This window comes from Cupressus sempervirens, chromosome 10 (assembly GCF_028749045.1).
Source record: "Cupressus sempervirens isolate cs-2001-9-10 chromosome 10, ASM2874904v1, whole genome shotgun sequence".
Taxonomy (NCBI): Eukaryota; Viridiplantae; Streptophyta; class Pinopsida; order Cupressales; family Cupressaceae; genus Cupressus; species Cupressus sempervirens.
This window is the reverse complement of record NC_143127.1, coordinates 869,877,536-869,901,309: the sequence shown is the minus strand read 5'-3', so window position 1 is coordinate 869,901,309 and position 23,774 is coordinate 869,877,536. Positions and strand designations below refer to the sequence as shown.

The 23,774-nt window shown below is 36.1% G+C and overlaps 1 protein-coding gene across 20 annotated transcripts in view; it reads left to right on the top strand.

The window, feature by feature from the left end:
* LOC149536781 (transcription factor TGA2.2-like) overlaps positions 1-23,774 on the top strand; it is a 106,924-nt gene that overhangs the window by 75,985 nt on the left and 7,165 nt on the right. For all 20 annotated transcript variants that reach the window (XM_089804032.1, XM_089804042.1, XM_089804029.1 and 17 more), the window contains one exon: positions 8,892-9,163. In XM_089804032.1, coding sequence (XP_089660158.1) covers positions 8,892-9,163 — 272 coding nt within the window. The remainder of the gene's footprint in view (positions 1-8,891; positions 9,164-23,774) is intronic.

Below are 23,774 nucleotides of genomic sequence, written 5' to 3'. Positions count from 1 at the left end.
TCCTTCAAATACTCAAACAAGATGCGAAAGATGCTTCAATTAAAAATGCACCCATTGATTCTCATTAGTCAACAACATCGACCAAGGAGAGCAACCTATAGTATTGATAAGATTGACCCAAGTATAAGAAATGACCATTGCCGGAGTAAGTCTAGTATTGCAACCCATGCTATTGGAGGCCAATGCAAATGTAGCAGCTACACCACCAGCTTTGCACATGACATATAGAGTATTGGGAATGTACTATGTAGAATACAAGAGCTAGGTGCCCTTATAGTTCAAAGACTGCAGGGAGGACATTATTATTACTGTTATGGAGTACAAATCACATTAGAGATTTGTTGGAATACAAAGTCAAATATGAACCATATCATTATGATGGCTATAAGCGTTGAACATTCAATATAAATCCCTAAAAAAGAATTGGCATTTTGAGCATGCTTCACATTATTGAGATTGATGAAGAGATAGTGTTAGCAAATAATGAAATGCACGATGAAGAAGGCCAAATTGAAAGGGCACAACTTATACTTCACCATTTTTGGGGAAAATGCCAAGCAAACGTTTGGAACTGCAAACTATTAAGGAAACACTAAACCTTGAGAAAGCTACAACAAATATTATCGACTGGCCTAAAATAATTAATAGACTTGCTCTATTAAATAATTACAATACCAAGGGATTGCTTGATATGGCATTTCCAACTCTCTTTCCAAATGGATCTGCACTCTAAATGCAACAACAACTTAGAGAAGTAATAATCCAGGAGTATGTGTTGCAGTTGATGAGATTCCACGAACATATAGTTAGCTCAAGAGGTTATGCATTTTGGATTGTCCATTAGGGGTACGAGACCTTGTTGGAGCAAGTGTTGTGTTGAGTTGACTAGCATGATCAAATAAATAAGATCTCCTATTCTATTCTTCACATTAAGTGCAACAAACACAAAGTGGTTGGATTTTCAATGTTTGTTGTCAAATAGCATGCTTGTACAAATGCGATAAAACAAACAATGATTGGATAATGTAATTAATAATCACCGCATTACATAATTGTTCTTGCATGAACAATTCACAATTTTCATGAAGTAATTGAATAGCTGCCTACAAAAGAGTATTGGTATAGAGTGGCAACATCTACTGGTCATGTACATAGGTTCCTTTTGTTAGAAAATGCACACAATATGGATAAACTTGATTTGAAAAGCACGCATGATCATTTATCAACTTGTATGTTAGCGGTTGGAACCACCGTGATGCGTTGTGCAGGAACAACATAGTTTTTTTGATCCCCATTTTATGATCCATGCTTGTCTGACGCTACTCAGGTTTTTGCTACAATTTCATCACATGACTATGAAGACATACATAATTGTGTCTATAATATGGGCACAATTTTACTGAATCTTGCAAAATACGCAAAATTAAAAAGCTACACAAGAAGATTGCCAACTCTTGGTGTTATGCACAAACAAAGAACTTACACCAAGTGAAAAGGAATGATTTAACAATTTGATACACTTGTTTGTGACCAACGATTTAGTGAAGTTTCACAACAAAAGAATGTTAAAATTGTTGAATTGCCCAATTCCATTAAGTACTGCAACAAGCATCGAGAACAAAATAGAGAATGCAAGTAGTGATGATTCTTTGTAGAGGTCAACATATAATGCTCACAACTAACATATGGACAAAAGAAAGCTTTATAGGTGGAGCTCTAGGTAAAGTAATTGATATCATTTAGCCGTTGTTCCAAACCTTTGATGTCCTAATGTATGTTGTAGCGAGGATCGATACTTGTAGCAACTTGCCTTGGGACCCAGCTGATCCCTATAGTACTCCAATAGTTTCCTTGCCTCTTGGCAATAGAAGGTAGATACCCCTGAGAATACACTAATCACAAGGCCTAATGCTACAAAAAGAAACAATTAATAGTGGCAAAACGAAGAGGCAAGGGCTAGCATTCACAACCATCTCTACAGTCACGTCATTAGATGACCTTTTCATCCAACCTAGATTTTCCTTTGAGAGGTTTTAAAAATGGAAAACAATCCATATACAATTATGAGGAAGCTTGATTATGACAACTCAATCTTCAAGGAATCAAGGTACTCAACTCTTAGCTTTATATCTTTCATATTTCTCCTAATCATTTGCAGCACATTGACTTGAGTTCTACACATTCCTCTTTTACAGAAATGTACTCTAGGGCATCACAATATCGACTTTAAGTGGACAGTTTTGAATCAAAACAATCGACCTTCCAAGCTAATGATGTTAATACATTGAACACATTTTGATGGACGATATCTCTTTTTTTTGGAGGTTATTGGAGATCATTCTATACTAAGTTTGTTAGGGGTACTGGCATGCCCATTATTACCTAATATCCCATTGCTTTATTGACCTTTATCTTTGATCACTATTACATGTTGCATTTATTGAAACCATACAAAATATTGTTGTCACATTAGTTTTTAGTGATTTTTTTATTAGCCCTCCAATTACCAATACATTACACTGTGCATATGCTACGCCTTTAATATTGGTGTATATAAGGTTATGAATATTCAACTTGCGGCTATCTTAATCCTTAATTAAGTCATGTTATCATTATTATATTATTATTTAGGTAGGTAGGTCGGCCTAGGTGTTATGTAGGGTTGCGTCTATTCAACCTAAGCATAATTAGGTAAATATAGGAGGTTGTGAGTCTTATTTCAACATCATATTGTGAAGGGTGTTCTCACTGGAGATATTTGGAGGTTGCCTCCTTGAAGTGGCCTATTGCTCTCAATTATTATCAAGTATTTATATAATATTTCATATTATTTCTTCTATTGTGCAAGTTATTTCATTAGAAGTGGTATCAGAGCATGATCTTGGCACCATGGAGGCAAGATTTTTTCTCAACATTGGGGCGATTTTGGGAAGAGCATAACTTTCAGATTTTAGCGATTTTTTCAAAGATTTTAAAACGTTTTTTGAAGACTATATTAAAGAAGCTATGGTCCAAAATTTAGAGGAATTGGAGCAAATTTGAGCAAATTATTGCAGAATTACTATTTCTACACAATTTATTGAGATCTACATATCTATCACATCCTGCCGAATTGGAGTATAACTTGTATTGGGTTTTTGAATACATAGTAGAGGAACCTACATTTCAAAGCTTGGAGAAATTGAAGCAAAAATGAGCAAGTTATTACAAAATTAGGGAAATTCGCTTTCAAGGCAGCAAATTTGCCAATTTTTTGGATTTTTCCTAAGTAAGGGTATCTTGGCCCTAGTAAGTTACAGTGAAAAATAAATAAAAAAATTAGAGAATTTATACTTCATTTGTGTGATTTATTTCAAAAATATTGGTTTCCATCATGACAGGGCCTCCAACAAGAGGAAAAAAGAATGCTACTACACCAAGGAAATCTTTTGATCAAGATTGGGAAACAACAGAGGATAGTAATCCCAATGAGGAAATAAGTAAGTTCAAGGAAGGGGTTAAGAGGGATATTTGTAACCTACAAAGAGATATATCAGATATACGAAGTGTGTTAAGCACCTATATGAATGAAACAAGGAAGGAGTTGTCAAGCAATCAAGGTGAAACCTTCAATTTGACTAATAATGACACAAATTTTAATACTCCTATGGGATCTAGGAATTTTTTTTTCCAAAGGTGGATATGCGCAAATTTGATGGCAGGGATCTTCTAACATGGATAAATCAAATGGAGATTTTTTTTGAAGTACATCAAATCCCATATGGACAAAAGGTCATGATTGCTTCCTTATATCTAGAACCAGATCAATTCATTTGGTACCATTGGCTTTGTACTCATAGGAGGAAAAAGGGTCTCACTATATCATGGTCAGTTTTTACAAAAGAACTCCAAGCACAATATAGGAATAGTGTGACAGAGAACTTCTTTAGCCAACTTGCCAAGCTTCAACAAACAAAATTAGTTAAGGATTATATTTAAAAATTCCAAAATCTATCCTTAAGAGTAGATACAACTACAGATAACTTGAATGATTTATTCTTGGGTGGTCTCAAGGATCACATTCAACATGAGGTACACATGTTTTGTCCCAGCTCAGTAAATGAGTCTTTTATATTAGCACACAGGGTAGAGGAGAAGTTCTTGATTCCTAGAAAGCAAGGGGCTAATGTGACAAGAGAAAAAGGATATTCAACACCTTCTCTTCCTCAACCTACTAGGTTGACTCCACAACAAATTGAGGAGAAAAGAGCAAAAGGGTTGTGTTTCAATTGTGATAGCAAATATAGTCGAGGACATAAATGTAGTGAAAATAAATTGTTCTATATTGAAGGTCCAAGTGAGGCAGAAGAGGATGAGCCCATATCAGAGGAGGATAGGGAGTCAGGTGAGGAATCACATGATTCTCAATCAATCATTTCTTGTCATGCACTTTTAGGTTTCAGTGCACTATAAACTCTCAAGGTAGTGGGTTTCTTAAAGAAGTAGAAAGTAACAATATTGATCGACTTAGGTAGTATTCATAATTTCATCAACAAAAAGTTGGCAACTCTTCTAAATTGTTTTATATATCCAACCCCAGAGTTTCAGGTTTTGATTGCAGATGGGGGCATAGTTAGTTGTTTAGGGAAGTTTCATAGCATCAAATTATCCGTGGGAGATTGTCAACTTGGTACCCCAATGTATGCGATATCCATGGGTGCAACGGATATTGTCTTGGGAGTACAATGGCTTACTACATTGGGAACAATTAAGATGAACTTCCAAGAACTATTCATGTGATTTCAATCACAAGGAAAGATAGTGGAGCTAAGGGGATTGAAGGCAAAATCCCCACAGATAGTAAGCTCTCATCAAATGCAAAAGTTTCTTAAGAAAGGTGTGGATGGATTTGTGGCAATCTAATGCTCTTACTCATCTAGATTTACAAGCAATAATTGATCGTCACTCAGTGATTCTTGGAGATATGCCTAAATGAGTTCCTCCTAAGAGGGATCATGACCATGCCATACAACTAGTTCTAGGGAGCCAACCACCAAACATTAGGCCTTATAGGTAACCACACATACAAAAAAGTGAGATAGAAAAAATTGTTGAGGAAATGCTAGAGGTAGGAATTATCAGGCATAGCCATAGTGCTTACTCCTTACCTCTTGTGGTGGTGTGTAAGAAGGATGAAACTTGGCGCATGTGTCCAGATTATAGAGTGCTCAACAAGTACACCTTTAAAGATAAGTTTCCTATTCTAGTCATCGATGATCTTCTAGATGAATTAAATGGAGCTATGTATTTTACCAAGTTAGATCCTAGTTTGGGTTATCACCAAATTTGGATTAAGGAGGAAGATATTTGTAAGACATCATTTCAAACTCATGAGGGTCATGAATTTTTGGTGATGCCATTCGGTCTTACCAATGCACCATCTACATTCCAAAGTTTGATGAATTCCATTTTTAAGAAGTTCTTGAGAAAGATTGTGTTAGTGTTTTTTGATGATATACTAATTTATAGTAAGACTTAGGAAGAACATTTGCAGCATGTAGATCAAGCATTACAATTACTCGAAGATCATCAACTCTATGCTAAGCCATCCAAGTGTGCTTTTGGTTTTAAGGAGGTGGAGTGTTTGGGACACATAGTTTCACATGGAGTAAAGGTGAACCCTAACTAAATCAAGCCTATCATGGAATGGCCTATTCCAAAAACTATTAAGAAGCTGGGGGGTTTCTTGGGATTGACAGGATACTATAGAAGATTTGTGAAGAATTATGGTCATATAGCAGCAACCCTTAGCACTCTATTGAATAAGGATTCTTTTCATTGGAATGAATCTGCTAATGTATCATTTGAGCAATCGAAGAAGGCTATGTGTACAACTCCAGTGCTTGCCACTCTAGACTTCACCAAGGAATTCATTGTGGAATGTGATGCTTTTGGAAATGGGTTAGGAGCAATTCTCATGCAAGAAGGTCGTCCAATTGCTTTTGAGAGTCGTCAATTAAAAGGTAAAAATCAACTCAAACCTATTTACGAGAAGGAAATGCTAGCAATCCTTCATGTAGTTAAAAAATGGAGGCCTTATTTAGTTGGTTGACACTTCAAGGTTAAGACAAATCATGATAGCCTGAAATATTTTTTGGAACAAAGACTATTGTCAGAAGAGCAGAAAAAATGGGTCACTATGATGTTGGGATATGACTTTGAAATTGTATACAAGAAAGGGAAGGAGAATATTGTGGCTGATGCACTTTCCAAGAAGGATGAAAAAGATGAAGCCTTATTGTGTGCCCTTTCAATATTACAAAAAAATTGGGTGGTATAAGCCAAAGAAGAGTGGCAAAATAATGTTGCAACAAGTAATCTCATCCAGTAAATAAAAAGTGACCCTAGTAGTTTAGATAAGTTTTGTTTAAAGGGGGATATTCTTTGGTATAAAGAACGCTTGTATCTTTGCAATAATTCCACTATTAAACACAATATTCTCAAAGAACTACATGAGTCCCCAATTGGTGGTCATTTAGGACTTTTGAAGACATATCATCAGGTCAAGCAAGATTTTTTTGGGAAGGGCTAAAAGGCGATGTTCAAAAATTTGTGGTTGAATGTTTGGTTTGTCAAAGAAATAAGGGGGAAACAATTAAGACACCAGGTCTCCTGTAGCCTTTATCTATTCCTAGCCAAAGTTGGGAAGAGGTATCCATGGACTTCATCATAGGGCTTCCCAAATCTAAAGGTCAAAATGTCATCATGGTAGTAGTTGATTGCCTCACTAAATATGCACATTCATTGCATTATCACATCCTTTTACAACAAGTATAGTGGCAAAAGTTTTCTTGAAGAATATCCAAAAGCTACATGGTACACCTAAGGTTATTGTTAGTGATCTTAGAAAGATTTATTCTCATGTTTGGGTACTCAATTGGCTCATAGTTCTTCATACCATCCTCAATTAGATGGGCAAATTGAGGTTGTTAATAAATGTTTGGAAAGATATCTACGTTGTTTCACTTCAGAAAAACAATCTCAATGGGTAGATTGGCTACCTCTTGCGGAATGGTGGTAAAATACTAATTTTCATAGCTCATCAAAAATGTCTCCATTTTTCGCACTTTATGGATATCATCCTCCTTCCATCACATCATCATTAAAGGTGTCACCAAGAGTTCAGGCAATAGAGGAGCACTTGCTTCATCAACAATAGGTACTTTTAGGACTCAAGGAGAATTTAGCTATGGCACAAAATCGAATGAAAAAACAAGCAGACCAACATTTTAGTGAAAGAAATTTTGAAGTTGGGGACTGGGTCTTCTTGAGATTGCAGCCTTATAAACAAATCTCAATGAAGCAACAAAAAAAGAATAATATGTTGTCTCCAAGATATTATGGACCATACCAAATCATGCAAAAGATTGGTTGTGTTGCCTACAAGCTTGAGTTGCCACCGACAACAAAGATACATCTAGTTTTTCATGTTTCTTGTTTGAAGAAGCTAATTGGGCAGAATATTCTTACTCAAACAATACTACTAGAACTTGATGAAGAAGGAAGTATAATTTTGGAACCAGAGTGCATTCTTCAAACACGCACAAAAAAGCTGAGGAACAAAACCTTGACTTAGTATCTCATCCAATGGAAGAACTTACTAGTTGAAGAGGCCACATGGGAGGATGAGGAGTTCATTCAAAAGAATCCACACTTGGTTAGCATTGAGGACAATGCTTCTTTCTAGAGAGAGGTCATGCTACGCCCTTAATATTGGTGTATATAGGGTTATGAATAGTCGACTTGTGGCTATCTTAATCGTTAATTAAGTCATGTTATCATTATTATATTATTATTTAGGTAGGTAGGTCGGCCTAGGTGTTATGTAGGGTTGCGTCTATTCAACCTAAGCATAATTAGGTATATATAGGAGGTTGTGAGTCTTATTTCAACATCATATTGTGAAGGGTGTTCTCATTGGAGATATTTGGAGGTTGCCCCCTCGAAGTGACCTATTACTCTCGGTTATTATCAAGTATTAATGTAATATTTCATATTATTTCTTCTATTGTGCAAGTTATTTCATTACAGCATATCTTGCCATTGGCATAACCATTGCACCTCATTGGGGGTGCAAGTGCTAGTATATTCTTTCTTTTCAATTTGTTTGCATTATTTTGACAACAAAAGACTATCAGTTAAGCCTATGGTGGGTGCTAGCTTTTGAAGCTTTGGTGAAAAAATAGAGTTTAAGATCAGTTATTGCAACTCATCTTTGTCTCTTTTGATATTGTCTTATTGTCATGTTATCCAGATTAAACTAAGACACTACAGATATCCAACTAAAGTCAAATACACATTCTGTCGCCACTGTTGTTTTCTCCTGTTGGTACCTTGGCTGAATTGCATGTACTAAACTGTCAGAAGTTAGTCAGTATTTTCAAATATCATCAGATAACTAAGTTGAAGGCAGTTAGTACTCACAACACCAGATAGTTGAGCTTGAATCTTATGTTATCCTAGATAAACAGCTGGATTTCCCACACTATTCAACTACAAATTATGACGATGTGGATTATAGTTTAGAGTTTACGAGACTTTATGATGTTACATGTAGCTCCCACAGCATACTTGTAGAATTATGTATGAGGTGGAGGTTCCAGATGAAATGATAGATTTATTTAAGTGCAAACAAATTGCTTGAGGTAGGTCAGTGTTTGATTCATCTGGTGTCATAGCAGGTCATAATCAATATTTCTCTTGTTTAAAGTTTGTTGGACTTATGTATTCTGGAACTCTTCTACACCTTGAAGATATTTGCTACTTTTGCCAAACACATTTTGAGTTCATGTCAATACTCATCATAGAATTGTTGGCCTTTCTGACCTGAATTTCTATGCAATGTTTAATAGGGGCAGCAGCATTTGATATGGAATATTCACATTGGGTTGAGGAACAAAACCGACAACTTTGTGAGCTCAGGACCGCATTGCAAGCGCATGTGACTGATATTGAACTCCGCATTCTTGTGGAGGGTAGCATGGCTCATTATGAAGAGCTTTTTCGAATGAAGAGTGTTGCTGCAAAGGCTGATGTTTTTCATCTTGTTTCTGGCATGTGGAAAACACCAGCTGAGCGTTGTTTTATGTGGATGGGAGGTGTTCGACCATCTGAAATCCTAAATGTAAGTTGAATTCAGTTATAAGCAGAAATAGAAGTCATACACTATATGGTTAGAAATGACACACACATTCAAATTTGAATTGCATTTGTTTATCGCATTGGTTTGTAGATCACATCATTTCCTTTGTCAGCTTGATAATTTCTTGCACCAAAGATTCGTCCTGTATTGTTGTCTACATCTGGCTGTGCACTTATCCTTCTTGGTGTTTCCCTTTTCTTGTTTGGTGATTAATATGAAAATTGTTGGTTTGGGTTGTATATCTTGTTTGATTGTATGGCATATGTATTGTCAACAATTTGGTTATGGTGAAAATGTTCGCTTTTCTGTGTGTGTGTACATGCACCTGTACATTTTTCTCTTGCGACACTTAAGATCTATGATGTATCCCCTGGTCAAGTGATTTGTAAAGTTACCTAATAGAACATTTCTAAAGATTTGGACTGCGTTGACCTTTGATGTTATTCAGATTTGGTGAAGAGCTTAGCGACGGATGTGCACGTCTGCAGCTCCTTTCCTTTCATCTTCATTTTAATCTCTGTGATGTTCTATTTGTTTATTTATTTTAGCAGGTCAGCCTGGTAAAATATTTTTAAGAACCAAATGGGTCATTTCTTTAATGAGTTTTGATATTGTTCTGACAACATGAGGTATTTAGGCTGTTGTTCTTCTGTATAATCTGAAAATACTCTCTTGAGTTTTTATGTTATTAAAAAATGGCTCTTCCATTGCATTCCTTGGTTGCAACATATAAATTGAAACATAAGTTCTTTCATTTCACTATTACATATTTGTCTTATTTCAATAAAAAATTATATTTGTCTTGCTCTTACGATCGTATCGTCAGTTACCATTAAGATTTCATGACTCAAGCTCAGATAAAGTGAAAATGTGACTCAGAAAGTTGAAGTTCTTAGGTTGTCACATCCTTTTAATCCCCAAGTAAAAAAATTGAAACGAAAAGTAATTGATTGATTATTTAATATAAAGTCCTTATGTTAATATCCAATGCTCTTCCAAGTGAATTATTTAATATTTATATAAATAATAAACCTATTTGCTTCTAAGTGAAATTTGTATTTAAGAAAAGTTTAAAACATAGTAAATAACATTTGTGCAGCAATAATTTATTCAATCAACATTTATAGCGTTAACTGCAAAATAAATAAACACACATGCATATGAAACCATAGTTGGAAAACTCTCACTCGGCAACAACTAGCCAAGCCCCCCAAAAATATCGAGAACCTAAAAGACAGCTTAAATTTAATTAAAAATACACTTTTTTTATACAAAATTCAATGAGAAGATGCATTTAATGAGTTAATTAAAGAGAACACAAAAGAAACAAGCATAGTTTAGATATATATAAATGCATAGTGTGTTCCTCATGTGGAATGCTGATGGCGAGAAGCAAAATAGTAAATAGTTTCTGTCAAACTAGAAGTAAATACATAATTACAATCACATCTTCCTCTTCCCAGCTCTACTAGCATAAAAGGGAGAGGGTCTAGTCCTAGAAGAGGAACCCTGAACTGGGCGTGACTATGAAGTTTGTGGCTGTGCCTCCTCACTTGGTATCCCTACTGACTCGTTCTCTATCCTAGTTGTATCTCCTCTTGCCTGTGGCATTGGTACTGACTCCTAATCTAATGCCTCATTGTCGTCCTCCTCAATGTCATCCAATGTGAAATCCAATCCAACCCCCTCCTCCATGGCATGCCTCTCTGTTTCAGCGATGTCATCCTTTGAAAGCAATGAACCTGGCTCTTGTGTCATCCAATTAGAATAAGGATCTATATCATCCAGATCAAGTGGATTAGGTATTGAACATTTTGCCTTTTTCATGTGCAACTTAAGATTATATTGCACATAAACAAGGTCATTGAGCCATTTTTGAGTCATTTTGTTTCTTTTCTCTGTGTGGATGGACTCAAATAAGCTCCAATTGCGATCACAATGGGATGCACTACAAGGCTGGCACAAGATTTTGAGAGCAAATTGCTTCAGATTGAGGGTATTGCCAACCCAAGTTTGCTACCAGGCATCTGCAAAATAAAATATTAGTAAGTTATAAAGCAATGTAAAATGAGAAAACATAACTTATCAAATTGGAAATGTTTTATAGTTTTAAAAATTTAAACTTTTACGGTTTACTTGGGGTTTGAGTGCCTCTTGCTCTTTTTGCTAGCTTCGAAGAGAACAAATTACCCTTTGATTCCACAGAGATTTTTTGTTTGGTCATAATAAGGTCTCCACAACATCGAATATCATCCTCTCAATGCTTATAGGGAGGCCTTCCATGACCTCTCCATTAGGATCTGAAAAGGAATCATCATGGTTAAAACAATCAGAAAGTGAAATCAAGTCTACAACCTAAAATAACAAAGTAAAATGAATTCTTATTAATATTTGAAGAAGAATCATAGTACTTGAAATGGGGGTTGAGGAAGTAGCATGCTGCATGAGTAGGTTGGTGGAGTATATTGTTCCACCTCCTATCAATTGTTTCCCAAATGGAATCAAATTTGAACTTGCCCCCGTCGTAGAAATTTCTAATAGGCTCGTTGGTCCTATCCATGGCCTCATAAAGACATCCCATTGGGGATTGTTGCCTATCATCTAAGCACAAGATTCTAACCAAGGGCTTAGACATCGACAATTGAAATTTGAAAAATACAAATTTGTTCACAAAAAGATCATTTAATGAAGTTACTAACATAGTAAGTTACAAATTAATAACGAGACTTGAATCAACTTTTAAGAACAATTAAAAAATCAATGTTACCTTCACAATCTCAATTGCCTTTTCCAAAAGTCTTTGGTCAAAGACTATCTATTCCACAATCTCTTCTTCAGCCTTCTTTAAGTAAGGTGAAGCAACCTAATTAGGACACAAACATTTGCTTCAAAAGCAATTTTTTGTTGATAATACTTTGCAATGTCAAGAAAACCGTTGCAAACTTTGTGACAACGGGTCTCACCAAATTTTTGCCTTTAGTGAACTTTTTCATCAAATTTAGAACTCATGTGTAGAGTGGAAATATCACTCAAGTTCACAGAGATATGCTAATCATATAGAACAACGTAATTGAGATACATATGAAGTAGAACACAAAATGTACCATTCATACCATAATACCAGTAGGAGAGGAAATGATTTCTTTATTAATACCAAAATGAACATGCGTACATTTTGACAATATTCTAAGTACTTATAGAAGGTTCGGTTGGTTGGAAACCAACCGATGCATTCCCTCACCTCCTAACTACCCAACCCGACTAGCTTTAACTAGTACTAAACGTAATAGTTACTTTATTTCAAATACATCTATCCCCTCCAAAAAAGAAGTTGTCTTCCAGATGACTGCCAAACAAGAAAACAACAAAAAGAACTTTGACTTCAAGAAGAAGAAGGATGGGAGGACATCCTTGTGCTCAGAGCTCCCCGTAGCCGTTGTAGATCCCTTTCAGCTATTTTTTGTTTTGCCTGAACACCCTACAATACCCTTAAAGCATCCATCTTCTTGGCTGCCGGTGTGGCGATCTTGCTTTCCAATTCAAGTTTCTCTATTTTTCAAGTTTCTTGCATTGCAACTTTCTCAGCTTCTCATTGACGTTGAAGATTCCGCTGCCCCCATGCTTTAGGTAGGTTTTTTTTTGTGCCATTTTCCCTTTTCTTTTTGTCATCTTCCTTATCTCCTCCTTCCTAATCTCCTTCTTTGCTTGCAGTACCCCAAGTTTCTTCTTTTTGGAATCAATAATGTTTCCTTTTCTTGGGTTTCCTATGCTTAATTTCACCACTGTGTATTGGTGAGTCAATTCCAATTTTTTAAAAACTAATTGTATATGCCACCTGTACCAACCGTTCCTGTGATGTGACTGTTTATAACAAACTTCCATGTGTGGGAATGTGGTACGAACTGAGTGTGTGTAGTATGGCCTTGAACTTCCTCTTGTCTTGGAATTGATAGTTATGAGCTTTTTGTAATGGCTCCTGCCGTTGTATAAACTCCACACGTATGGATGAACTCTCTCGTACGAGATTTTGTACGAATGCTACTTCCACTTGCATGGGTTTTTCCTCTCGTACAAATGATGTCTTAGGTGTTTTTTCCCTTGCCTATGGTATGGATGCCTCTCGTACTCCCTTTATTGCCTGTTGTACGAACGCCTCATGTACTAATAATGCCTGTCTGAAAATGTCTTGCCATACTTCTCCTTTTGCTTTTGGTACGGATGCCTAGTGTACTCCTCTATTGCCTGCCGTACAGAAATCCCATGCACTAGCCTCCGTCGTACAGATGCCTACTGTACTAGTGTCTGTTGTACTAGTGCATGCCATACGGATGTGTTCCATATGGATGTCTTCCATATCTTCGCCTGTATTGTCTTCTTCCTTCGTACAATGCCACTCTGAAAAGTTCCCATGCTTTCCTCTTGCTGTACGGATGTCTATACGACTGTTCCCTCTTCAAGATGTATGGCTGGTGCTTCCTCTGGTATGGTCATTCGTACGACTGTCTCCTTCTGTACGACCTCAACTTCCTTGGCTCGTACGGCTCTTCGTACGGCCTTTAGTATCCTCCTCTTGCTAGCTCCATCCATACTTATTCCCCTCATACAGTTGTTGGTCTCCCTCCATATGGCTGTGATTCCAACATGTGTTGATATGGCTTTATAAGACTTAGGGTGGAGATTTATTTCTTCGCCATTACTTTCTCGTTCTGTACTTATGAAATAACTAGGGACGTGTTCTTTCCTTTCTTCGTATGTTTTTAATTTAGACCCACTAATGAGGTCTTTTATCGGTTTATTATCTAGAGTAGATAACTTTATTGCCCCATTCTCTTTATACTCCGTGTACTCCTTCGGGTACCTTCCTTTCGGCTGAGATTCTTGTATTTTCAACATATTACATTCTGCATGGAAAATTTTAGTCTCCCATTTGCCAGTGGAATAATCCATTAAGGAAACTTGTGTTGTCCTCTGAGCATTTCCCTAATCTAAGCACCCCTTCCTCATTTGGTTCCATCCCTTCATAGTTTTCTCCTTCAAAGTTTGGTGCCAAGTCCTGACTTACTGATTGGTTCTTGAGATCTATGATGTGCTTTCTTCCTTCAATCTCAATAGATAGTGTGTTTCGTTTCCAGTTATGGGTAGCTTTTGCTGCGACCAACCATCCCCTGCCTAATAAAGCATTGTACCCTTTCTTCTTTAAAGTGATAACCACAAAATCCAGAAAAAATTGTTGCGTACTGACTATGACTTTTTGTCCCATCAAGATTCCTATACTCTTCATGCCATGTTGGTTGGCTTCCACTAGTTGAAATGTCGATGGCCAAAGTGTAGGTTTCCGTATTTCCTTCTATGTTGCTTCTGATAAAACATTTATGCTGGAACCTCCATCAACAATGGTATTTGAAAGCTTGCACCTTAATATCTCCATCTCTACTATCACTGGTGTTCTCCCCATTCCTATAGTGAATAGGGTATTGTTTTTTGTTCGTACTTCTCCTTCTCTTTCTTTGAAGTTGTCCCTTTCAGGTTTGCCCCTTGAGTTAGCGCTACCTGTAATTGGGGTAGTGTTTCTAACAAATTAGAGATTCTTACTAGGATAGTGGTTTCCAGTGCTTGCCTCACAATATTTGGTACACCCCTATTGGAAGTAGGTTTTTCTGGCCTTGTCTTTCCTTCCTTTCCCATGCTATCTTGAATGTCCTTCTTTGCTTCCTGAAATCTTTCCATCTCCGTGGTAGCATATGGATAGGTTAATTTTCTAGCTTGCATCATGGTAACTGCAAGAATCTCGCCTTCTGGATGTTCAATATCTAACATATTTACCCACTTCTATCTTGGGCAATTTGCATCCTCGTGATTGCTTGGCCCACACCATTTACAAAGCATCCCTCCATTTCCGCTTTGGCAATCTTGTGCAAAATGTCCCCATTCATTACATCTACATTGGATCATAGGCCTCCTCTTGGAATCATACTAAATTGGACATCGAGGCGTGTTGTTAGTGCTGTTGTTGTTGCGATTATTATTACTTGCTCTTCTGTTATTTCTGTATCCCCCTAGTGAGGCTTCCGTATTTGCTTTCTTTGGAGGGGTGGAGGGTAGTGTAGATTGCTCCCCTTGGGTAAGGAATATTTGAGCGCTTCGTGCTTTTAAATTGTAGGGACAATCTTTAATTGCGTGCCCCGGTACTTGACAACTCTCACAAAATGCTTTCTTTGGGCATGCTGCTATTGTATGGCCTTCTTTTTCACAGTCAGTGCACCAAAGTTCCCTCCCTTCTTTACTTTCTTCCTTACTCCTTGCCACTTCCTTCATCAATCAGCTCAGGTCTTTTCTCAAGGCTTAGATGGTTTTGGATTCTTCTTCGCTTTCTTCGGAACTTTCACTCATGCTTCTATGCCTTCTTTCCTTGGAAGTTTTGTTCTCGCTTTCTATGTCCATTGCACGAGTACGCGCATCCCCAAAATTGTTGGTGGAACTATTTTCATCTTTTTCCTAAGGGATGGTGTTAATCCTTCAGTGAACCATCTTTTCTTTATTCCATCCGCAGGCTTGTTGTCAAGTTTCCTTATTAGCTCTTTTAGCCTTCTACTATAGGTTTTAACGGATTCACTCTTCACTTGTCTTGTGTTATAAATCTCCGTTACTATTTCAACATCTTCCTTTAGGAGTTTGAATTCTTCCTCAAAGGCTTTGTGAGTATTACTCCATGTGTTTTTCTTTGCTACCTCCACATCGGTATACTAGTCAATGGCTATACCCCTTAGTGTGGTATGGAAAGCTTTTAGCCACTCAACTGGGTCATTTTCTCCGTTGGCTTGCCATATTGTTATGCATGTTTTACAGTGGCGGGCGGGGTCCTTCGAGCCATCCCCTGTGAACCTTGGCAATTTTTCTTTGTCTATTGCCATTATGTGGGTCTTTTTCCTCCTTGGTGGAACACTTCTTCCCGATGGTACTCTTCCTCTTGATGGAACACTCCCTCCCGGTGGAACTTTGCCTCCCGATGGAATACTCCCTCCTGATGGAATACTTCCTCCTAATGGAACTCTTCCTCCTGATGGAACACCTTCCGACTGGAAGTTCGTTCTCAAGGAGGAACTACTGAAAGTATCCTCTTCTTCTTGACTCTGCTCCTGTTGAAGATCTCTCTCTGCAGGTGTCTCTGGATTTCTGTATCCCAACTTCCTTGTTGGTGTCTCTGAGATGACCAAATTTGCTATACCTTCGATTGCATACTCAATCAACCCTTCTTGGATTCTTGTGGAATCCCCTTGTCCTCTCCTCAAGTTACGACGTCTCTCCTGCTGCTGCTGGAGATGTAGTGCTCTCAAGGTGACTTCTTCCTTAGTTTCTTCTCCTTGTACCCACTTAGGATATATGTTTGGAATCAGGGGCATGAATTAGTTTTATTGTCTTTTCTCTTTTACTTGCAACAAATTGCTTGCTAACGGGTGAGGAATCTCTCCTAGGAGGTCGTACATTGCTGGTGGCATTGGAAGTTCGTCGCGTACTGTACCTTTGGGGACTGTTCTCTCACGGGCTTCCCTTCATATGTACTGATCGACAACAACTTCCTAGCTGTCACGTGTCAATTGATCTTCCCTAGTTATTTCCTCCTCTTCCCGTCACTATTTGTTACTTGGATGAGCAGTACAAAAGCCCTTCCCATTACTCCATCCTGCTGACCTCTAGGTTCGGACTTAGGCAATGGTGCCAAAAATGTAGAGTGGAAATATCACTCAAGTTCACAAAGATATGCTAATCATATAGAACAACGTAATTGAGATACATATGAAGTAGAACATAGAGTGTACCATTCATACCATAATACTAGTAGGCGAGGAAATGATTTCTTTTATTAATATGAAAATCAACATGCGTACATTGACAATATTCCAAGTACTTATAGAAGGGTCGGTTGGTTGGAAACCAACCGATGCATTCCATCACCTCCTAACTACCCAGCCCGACTAGCTTTAACAAGTACTAAACATAATAGTTACTTTATTTCAACTACATCATGGGTTATTATAGATGAACTTGGTGACTTGCCTTCATCTTCCACAGTTGGAGTCACCTTGGAAAAAATAGAGAAATGCAAGCATACTAGTTCAAAATGAAGATGAAAAAGTTATAACAACAAATTGAACTTTTTTTCTTAAAAGATTATTTAAAAAATTAATTTTGAAAACAATCATCACAAAATTCGAAAAAAGTTGTTAAAATTAAAAAAACTAAAAAATAGGTTAAGTTGTTAAAGCATGTAGCTTCGGTCTGACAATAATTGTGATCAAGATCCATATATACATATGTATAAATATACTAGTGTGATTTACATACTGTTATACATACATACATACATACATATATATGGGTGTGTGTGTGTGTCTATATATATATATATATATATAGTCTTAGTATATGTAATTCTGCATATAATCGATACAGTTGAACCAATGAACATATATATTATCTGAGATCACATCTCAGCCATGATCGAAACTTATTCTGATTCCTTTGATTTAAAGATCATTATTGATCTATATAAATATCAGGCTACATATGAATCGAGTTCATTATGGTCAGTTATACATGTTTAGACGTGTTAAGTCTAACTAAAATCGGGAATGATAAATTAACACTGAACCGGTATGATGATGAATGGTCATGTCTCCATTTAGAGACATGCCCATTCACCCTCACACCCCTCCATGTAATATATATACTCGATCTACCCGACATAACAAGGCATTGAGATCAATTAATGCAAGTATATCAAAGGATCAATAGCATCTCAAGTTCGAGAACATCTTTTTTATCTCTGTTATTTCTGTACTAACATTTATAGATTTTGGAGTAAATCAAATTCAGCGACATCAGTGTTCAAACCTGCAATTGAAGTTGTGCATTTGTCAGCCTCACATTGAAATCTAGTAAGAAAATTTACATGGTATCAGAGCCTTGTTAAGGAGAGATCTCATTAAGTTTAAGAGATCAGATTTCACATTAAGTTGTAGTCTCTCATTACTCTTCAAGATGACAAACATGTTAAGATTCAAACACCACCATACAAGTGTTGATAACTTTGAATCTTGGAAACTTCGTATGATGATACTACTAAAAGAAAACAAATTAGAATCCTTTGTAAAAGAAGAAAAGGAAGAACCTAAAGATGATCCATAGAAAACTTTATGGATCGAGAATAATCAGAAGGCCATGAAGATAATTGTGGATGTCATTCGAGATCACATAGTGCCTATTGTGGCAAAACATGTAACAATATATCGCATGTTTAAAGCTCTTGAAAAGCATTCATAGTAAATAATACTGGTAGAAAACTTGCTCTTAAAAGACAAATGAATAATATCTGCATGAATAAAGGAGAAACAATAAATGCCTTCTTCATGAGAATCACAGAATTGAGAGATCAATTATCTTCAGTCAGTTATGAGATTGACAACCAAGAGTTATCCCTAATAGCGTTGGGAGGACTACCAAATTCCTCGGAGTCCTTTGTACAAGGTATAAATGCAAGATCTAAAATCCCAAAGCTAGATCGATTGAGATCTGATTGTCTTCAAGAAGAGTCTAGATTAATGATTAAAGGAAAACATAAAACCTTAGATGAAGACATTCATGTTCTTCACACCAACTTTCATAAGAAGGGTAAGAAGAAGAACACTAAAAGGAAAGGAAACTTTTATGGAAAGGATAGTCAAAATAGAAGAAAGACTTGTCCAAAATTCAATGTTCCAGATGTGATCAATATGGACATTATGCACTAAATTGTCTTGATCGATCGAAACTTCAAGCATCATTTGCCAAAATTGATAAATCAATCAAAGCTCAAGATTTTGAGAAATATGCCTTCTACTCAGCCTTGTCTAGTCAAATATCAACCAAGTCCAACATTTGGATAATTGAAATGGATCTTCAAGACACATCACTGGATATCAAGATAACCTAGAAAGCATGCAAATAGAAATAGAGGAAGAAGTTACAATTGGAGATGTTTTTGCACATTCCGTAAAAGGAATTGGGACTTGCACCTTCAAATTGAAATCCGGAAAATCTATTCAGCTTTCTGGAGTCCTATATGTACCAGGTATTAAAAGAAATTTAATATCTATATCAGTACTTGAAGATGATGGTTATAGAATTAAATTCGTGGAAGGCAAAGTACTAGCATGGGCTAAGATTTCAACTATAAAAAAGGCTCAAACAATAGGAGTAGTATGACACGGACTATTATATGAGCTTTGCATTACGACAAATCTTGCACTTGTTCATGAGACTTCAGATTCAAATGAAATCTATCATAGAAGATTAGGTCATATCAACTTTTGTGCTCTAACATCTGTGGAGAAGTTGGTAACTGGAATGCCCAAATTTAAGTCAAATTCACAACGAATCCTGCAAAAGTTGTGCCTTGGGAAAAAACACTAAAAAGTCATTTCCTCATACTTTGAGCAAAACTGAAGATGTGTTAGAACTAGTACACTCTGACCTATGTGGACCCATGTATACACCATCTATAGGAGGGTTCTTGTACTGTGTGATATTTGTTGATGATTTTTCAAGGAAGACATGGATTTACTTCCCTAAGTGCAAAGAATCTGAACAGATTCTTTCTAAACTTAAAGAATTCAAAACTATCATTGAAAACTCCTCAGAAAAGAAAATTAAAGTTCTAAGAGCAGATAATGGGAAAGAACACAGTTCTGAAATATTTAAAGAAATCTGCAAACTTACTAGGATTATGAGAGAGTTTAGAGCTCCTTACAATCCTCAACAAAAATGGAGTTGTTGAAAGGAAAATAGCACCATTGTAGAAGTTGCTAGGATATATGATAAAAACTTGAGCATGTCATTTTGGGCTGAAGCCTCTAATACAATAGTCTATATTTAGAATAATGTCCTCACTTACATTTGGACAACAAAACTCCTAAATAAGTATTTTCAGAAATGAAACCTGACATTAGCCATTTAAGGATATTTGGATGTCTTGTGTATGTTCATGTACCTAGGAGAAAAGGACAAAGTTTGAACCTACTGGAAAAAAATGAATTCTTATTGGTTTTAGTGAAACAATAAAAGGGTACAAAATTTACATACCTGGATAGAAACAAATAGAACTCAACAGAGATGTCATATTTGAAGAAGATATTGCTTTCAAAAGAGCCAAAATTTCAGATAAACTAGATACAAATGACTTATCCTGTTCCCTAGAAGAGGCTTCTGCTCCTAAGATTCATTGGGAGTACCCTAAATAGGCTTCAAATGAAAATGAGATCCTTCCAGAGACTCAAGAAGAGAGTCTTGATAATAATTCTAAAAGGCCACTTTGAGCAAGGAAAATTATAGAGGAAGGAGATGAATTTGCAGCACCTTCAGGGACATTCAAAGAAAGCAAAAGACCTTGATGATTAACATACAATGCATTCATGTGTAAGATTCCAAACTCTGAACCTTCTAATGCTTCTGAAGCACTTAAATATCAAGTTTGGAAAGATGCAATGGTGGAAGAGTATTAGTCCATACTAAAAAATGATGTTTGGGACATAGTTCCTAGACATAGAAGGAAAATCTGTTGTTTGATCCCAATGACTCTTCAAAGTTAAGTATGTTGCAGATGTTAGCATTGAAAAACATAAAGCTCGTTTTGTGGCTAGAGGATTCTCTCAAAAGGAAGGAATTGACTTTGAAGAAACTTTTGTGCTAGTTGCTAGGTATACCTCAGTTAGAACTGTAATAGCCATTGTAGCAACTAAAGGTTGAAAAATTCATCAAATGGATGTAAAAATTGCTTTTCTAAATGGAACAATTGAGGAAGAAGTATACTTGGAACAACCCAAAGGATTTGTGACTCATGATGCTGCAAGGGCTCTATATGGACTCAAACAGGGTCCTTGAGCCTGGTATGAAAGGTTTGATAAATACCTTCTAAGTCTTGGATTCACCAAGAATGATGTTGATCTAGATATTTACTTTAAAGTAACTAAAGGTGATATGTTGATTCTAATTCTTTATGTTGATGACCTTTAATATAGGAGAAGACCATCTTATTAATCAGTGTAAGAAAGATTTGACTTTTGAATTTGACATGAAGGACTTAGGGACTCTTCATTACTTCCTTAGATTGGAAGTTCGTCAGAAGTATGGGAATATCTTCCTACATCAAAAGAAGAGTACTATCGATATTCTGAAAAGATTTGGAATGTGGAACTGTTTACCTATGTCAACACCTATGGAAACCAACTTACACAAGCTAAAGGAAGCAAGTGCTGAATCCATACTAATTGATTTGATATCTACTATACTGTGAATGAATTAAGTTAGTTCATGTGTGAACCTTGTGAAATACATCTTGTTGCATTGAAGCATATATTAAGGTACCTTTAAGGCACTATTGGGTATGAACTTAAATATGAGAATACTAGCTTGGAGTTATATGGATATACTGATTCTGATTAGGCCGGAAGTGCAAAAAACCAAAAGAGCACATTAGGATGTTGTTTCAGTGTAGGATTAGCTATGATCTCATGGATTTGTAGGAAGCAAGCTTCAGTTGCTCAGAGTTCTACTGAGGCAGAGTATATTGCAGTAGCTATGGGAGCTAGAGAAGCAGTGTGGGTTTGAAAATTGCTTTCTAGTTTATTCAGTGAGCCTTTGAAACCTACCACTATTCACTGTGATAACCAAAGTTGCATCAAGTTATCTGTGATTCCGATATTTCATGATAGATCCAAGCATATAGAAATTCCTTACTACTATGTAAGAGACATGGTGAAAGAAGAGCTATTTAGTTGGAATATTTTAATACAGGTGATCAAACAACTGACATTCTCACCAAGGCTCTTCCTAAAGTGAAGGTCATTCATTTCAGAAAGAAACTTGGTATGGTTGAAATGTAAGTTTATGAGATTGAGTCTCAACTTTGTAAATTTGTATTATTTTTAATAAAGATGTTTAAAGTGTAAACTCTTTTGTCATATGTGTGACTCTATGACTTATGGGCCTACCCTATGTACATTATTAAAAGGTGACAATCTTTTACAATGAAATGTTGACTCTAATATTATAAGGTGATGACTTTATAATTATTAGATTAATATCATGATGAATATCATGTGATTTGATATTCATGGACAAGTCATGATAGTTAAAAGGATATGTTGATAGATATCATGAGACGTGATATCTGTAGAAGATCAGTATGTTCATTTTTATCATGGTGGATATTATGTGAGATAATATCTATGGATATACCATGATCTCTTATGGTAGATATCATGAGACTTGATATTTGTGTACACACCATAACTAGAAAGAATATCATGAGAATTGATTAACTAGAAAGAATATCATGAGAATTGATTTTCTTAAGTATATCAGTATCTAGGTGATATGACTTTTTAAATAAGGAGAACTTATATATATGCACTTTGTCTTCCCTAGCTAAGAGGGAGTGTTAAAACATGTAGCTTCGGCATATATATATATATATATATATATATATATATATATATATATATATATATATATATAAAATCTCAGTATATATATAATTCTGCATATGATCGATATAATTGAACCGATGAACATATATATATATATATATATATATATATAATCTGAGATCACATCTCAGCCATGATTGAAACTTATTCTGATTCCTTTGATTTAAAGATCATTATCGATCTATATAAATATCGGGCTGCATATGAGTCGAGTTCATTAGGGTCAGTTATACATGTTTAGACTTGTGTTAAGTCTAACTAAAATCGGGTATGATAAACTAACATTGAACCAGTATGACAATGAATGGTCATGTCTCCATTCAAAGACATACCCCTTCACCCTTACACCCCTCTGTGTAGTATGTATACCCGATCTCCCGGACATAACAAGGCATTGAAATCAATTAATGCAAGTATATCAAAGGATTGATAGCATCTCAAGTTCAAGAACATCTTTGTTATCTCTGTTATTTCTGTACTAACATATACAGATTTTGGAGCAAATCAAATTCAGCAACATCAGTGTTCAAACCTGCAATCAAAGTTGTGCATCAGTCAGCCTCACATTGAAATCTGGTAAGAAACTTTACATAAATGCTTACCTTTGTTTCTTAAATCTCCTTTGTGCAAGCTATCTTGCACTTGTTGATCAATCCCCTTCATAAAAAAATCAGCAGCTCTTCAAAAAGCCGAAATAAGACAAAGATGGTAGAGTGAAATGAGTTACTTTTAGGTCAAAATGGCCTCATATGGGCTGTTTTAGGGTTCAAAAAAAGTATTTAACATATTTTTTTATGTCTTGGGTGCTTTTTGTTTTCCTCCCTCTTGGAAAATGCTTTCCTGCAACCATTCTTATATGGTCATGATCATTCCTAGATCCCAAGTGAATACATAGAATGTTTCATTATGTTTCCATTGTTTCATGTTGATGCCACTAAACTCATTATGCAGTTGCCTCATCATGTAGACTTCTAGGTCCCAAAAGTTAAAGCGCTAATGGTTCTTAATGCAGTTAGGTGATTATTAAGGGGAATAATCCTATGGTGTTTATCCATAATGTGAGTCATCCA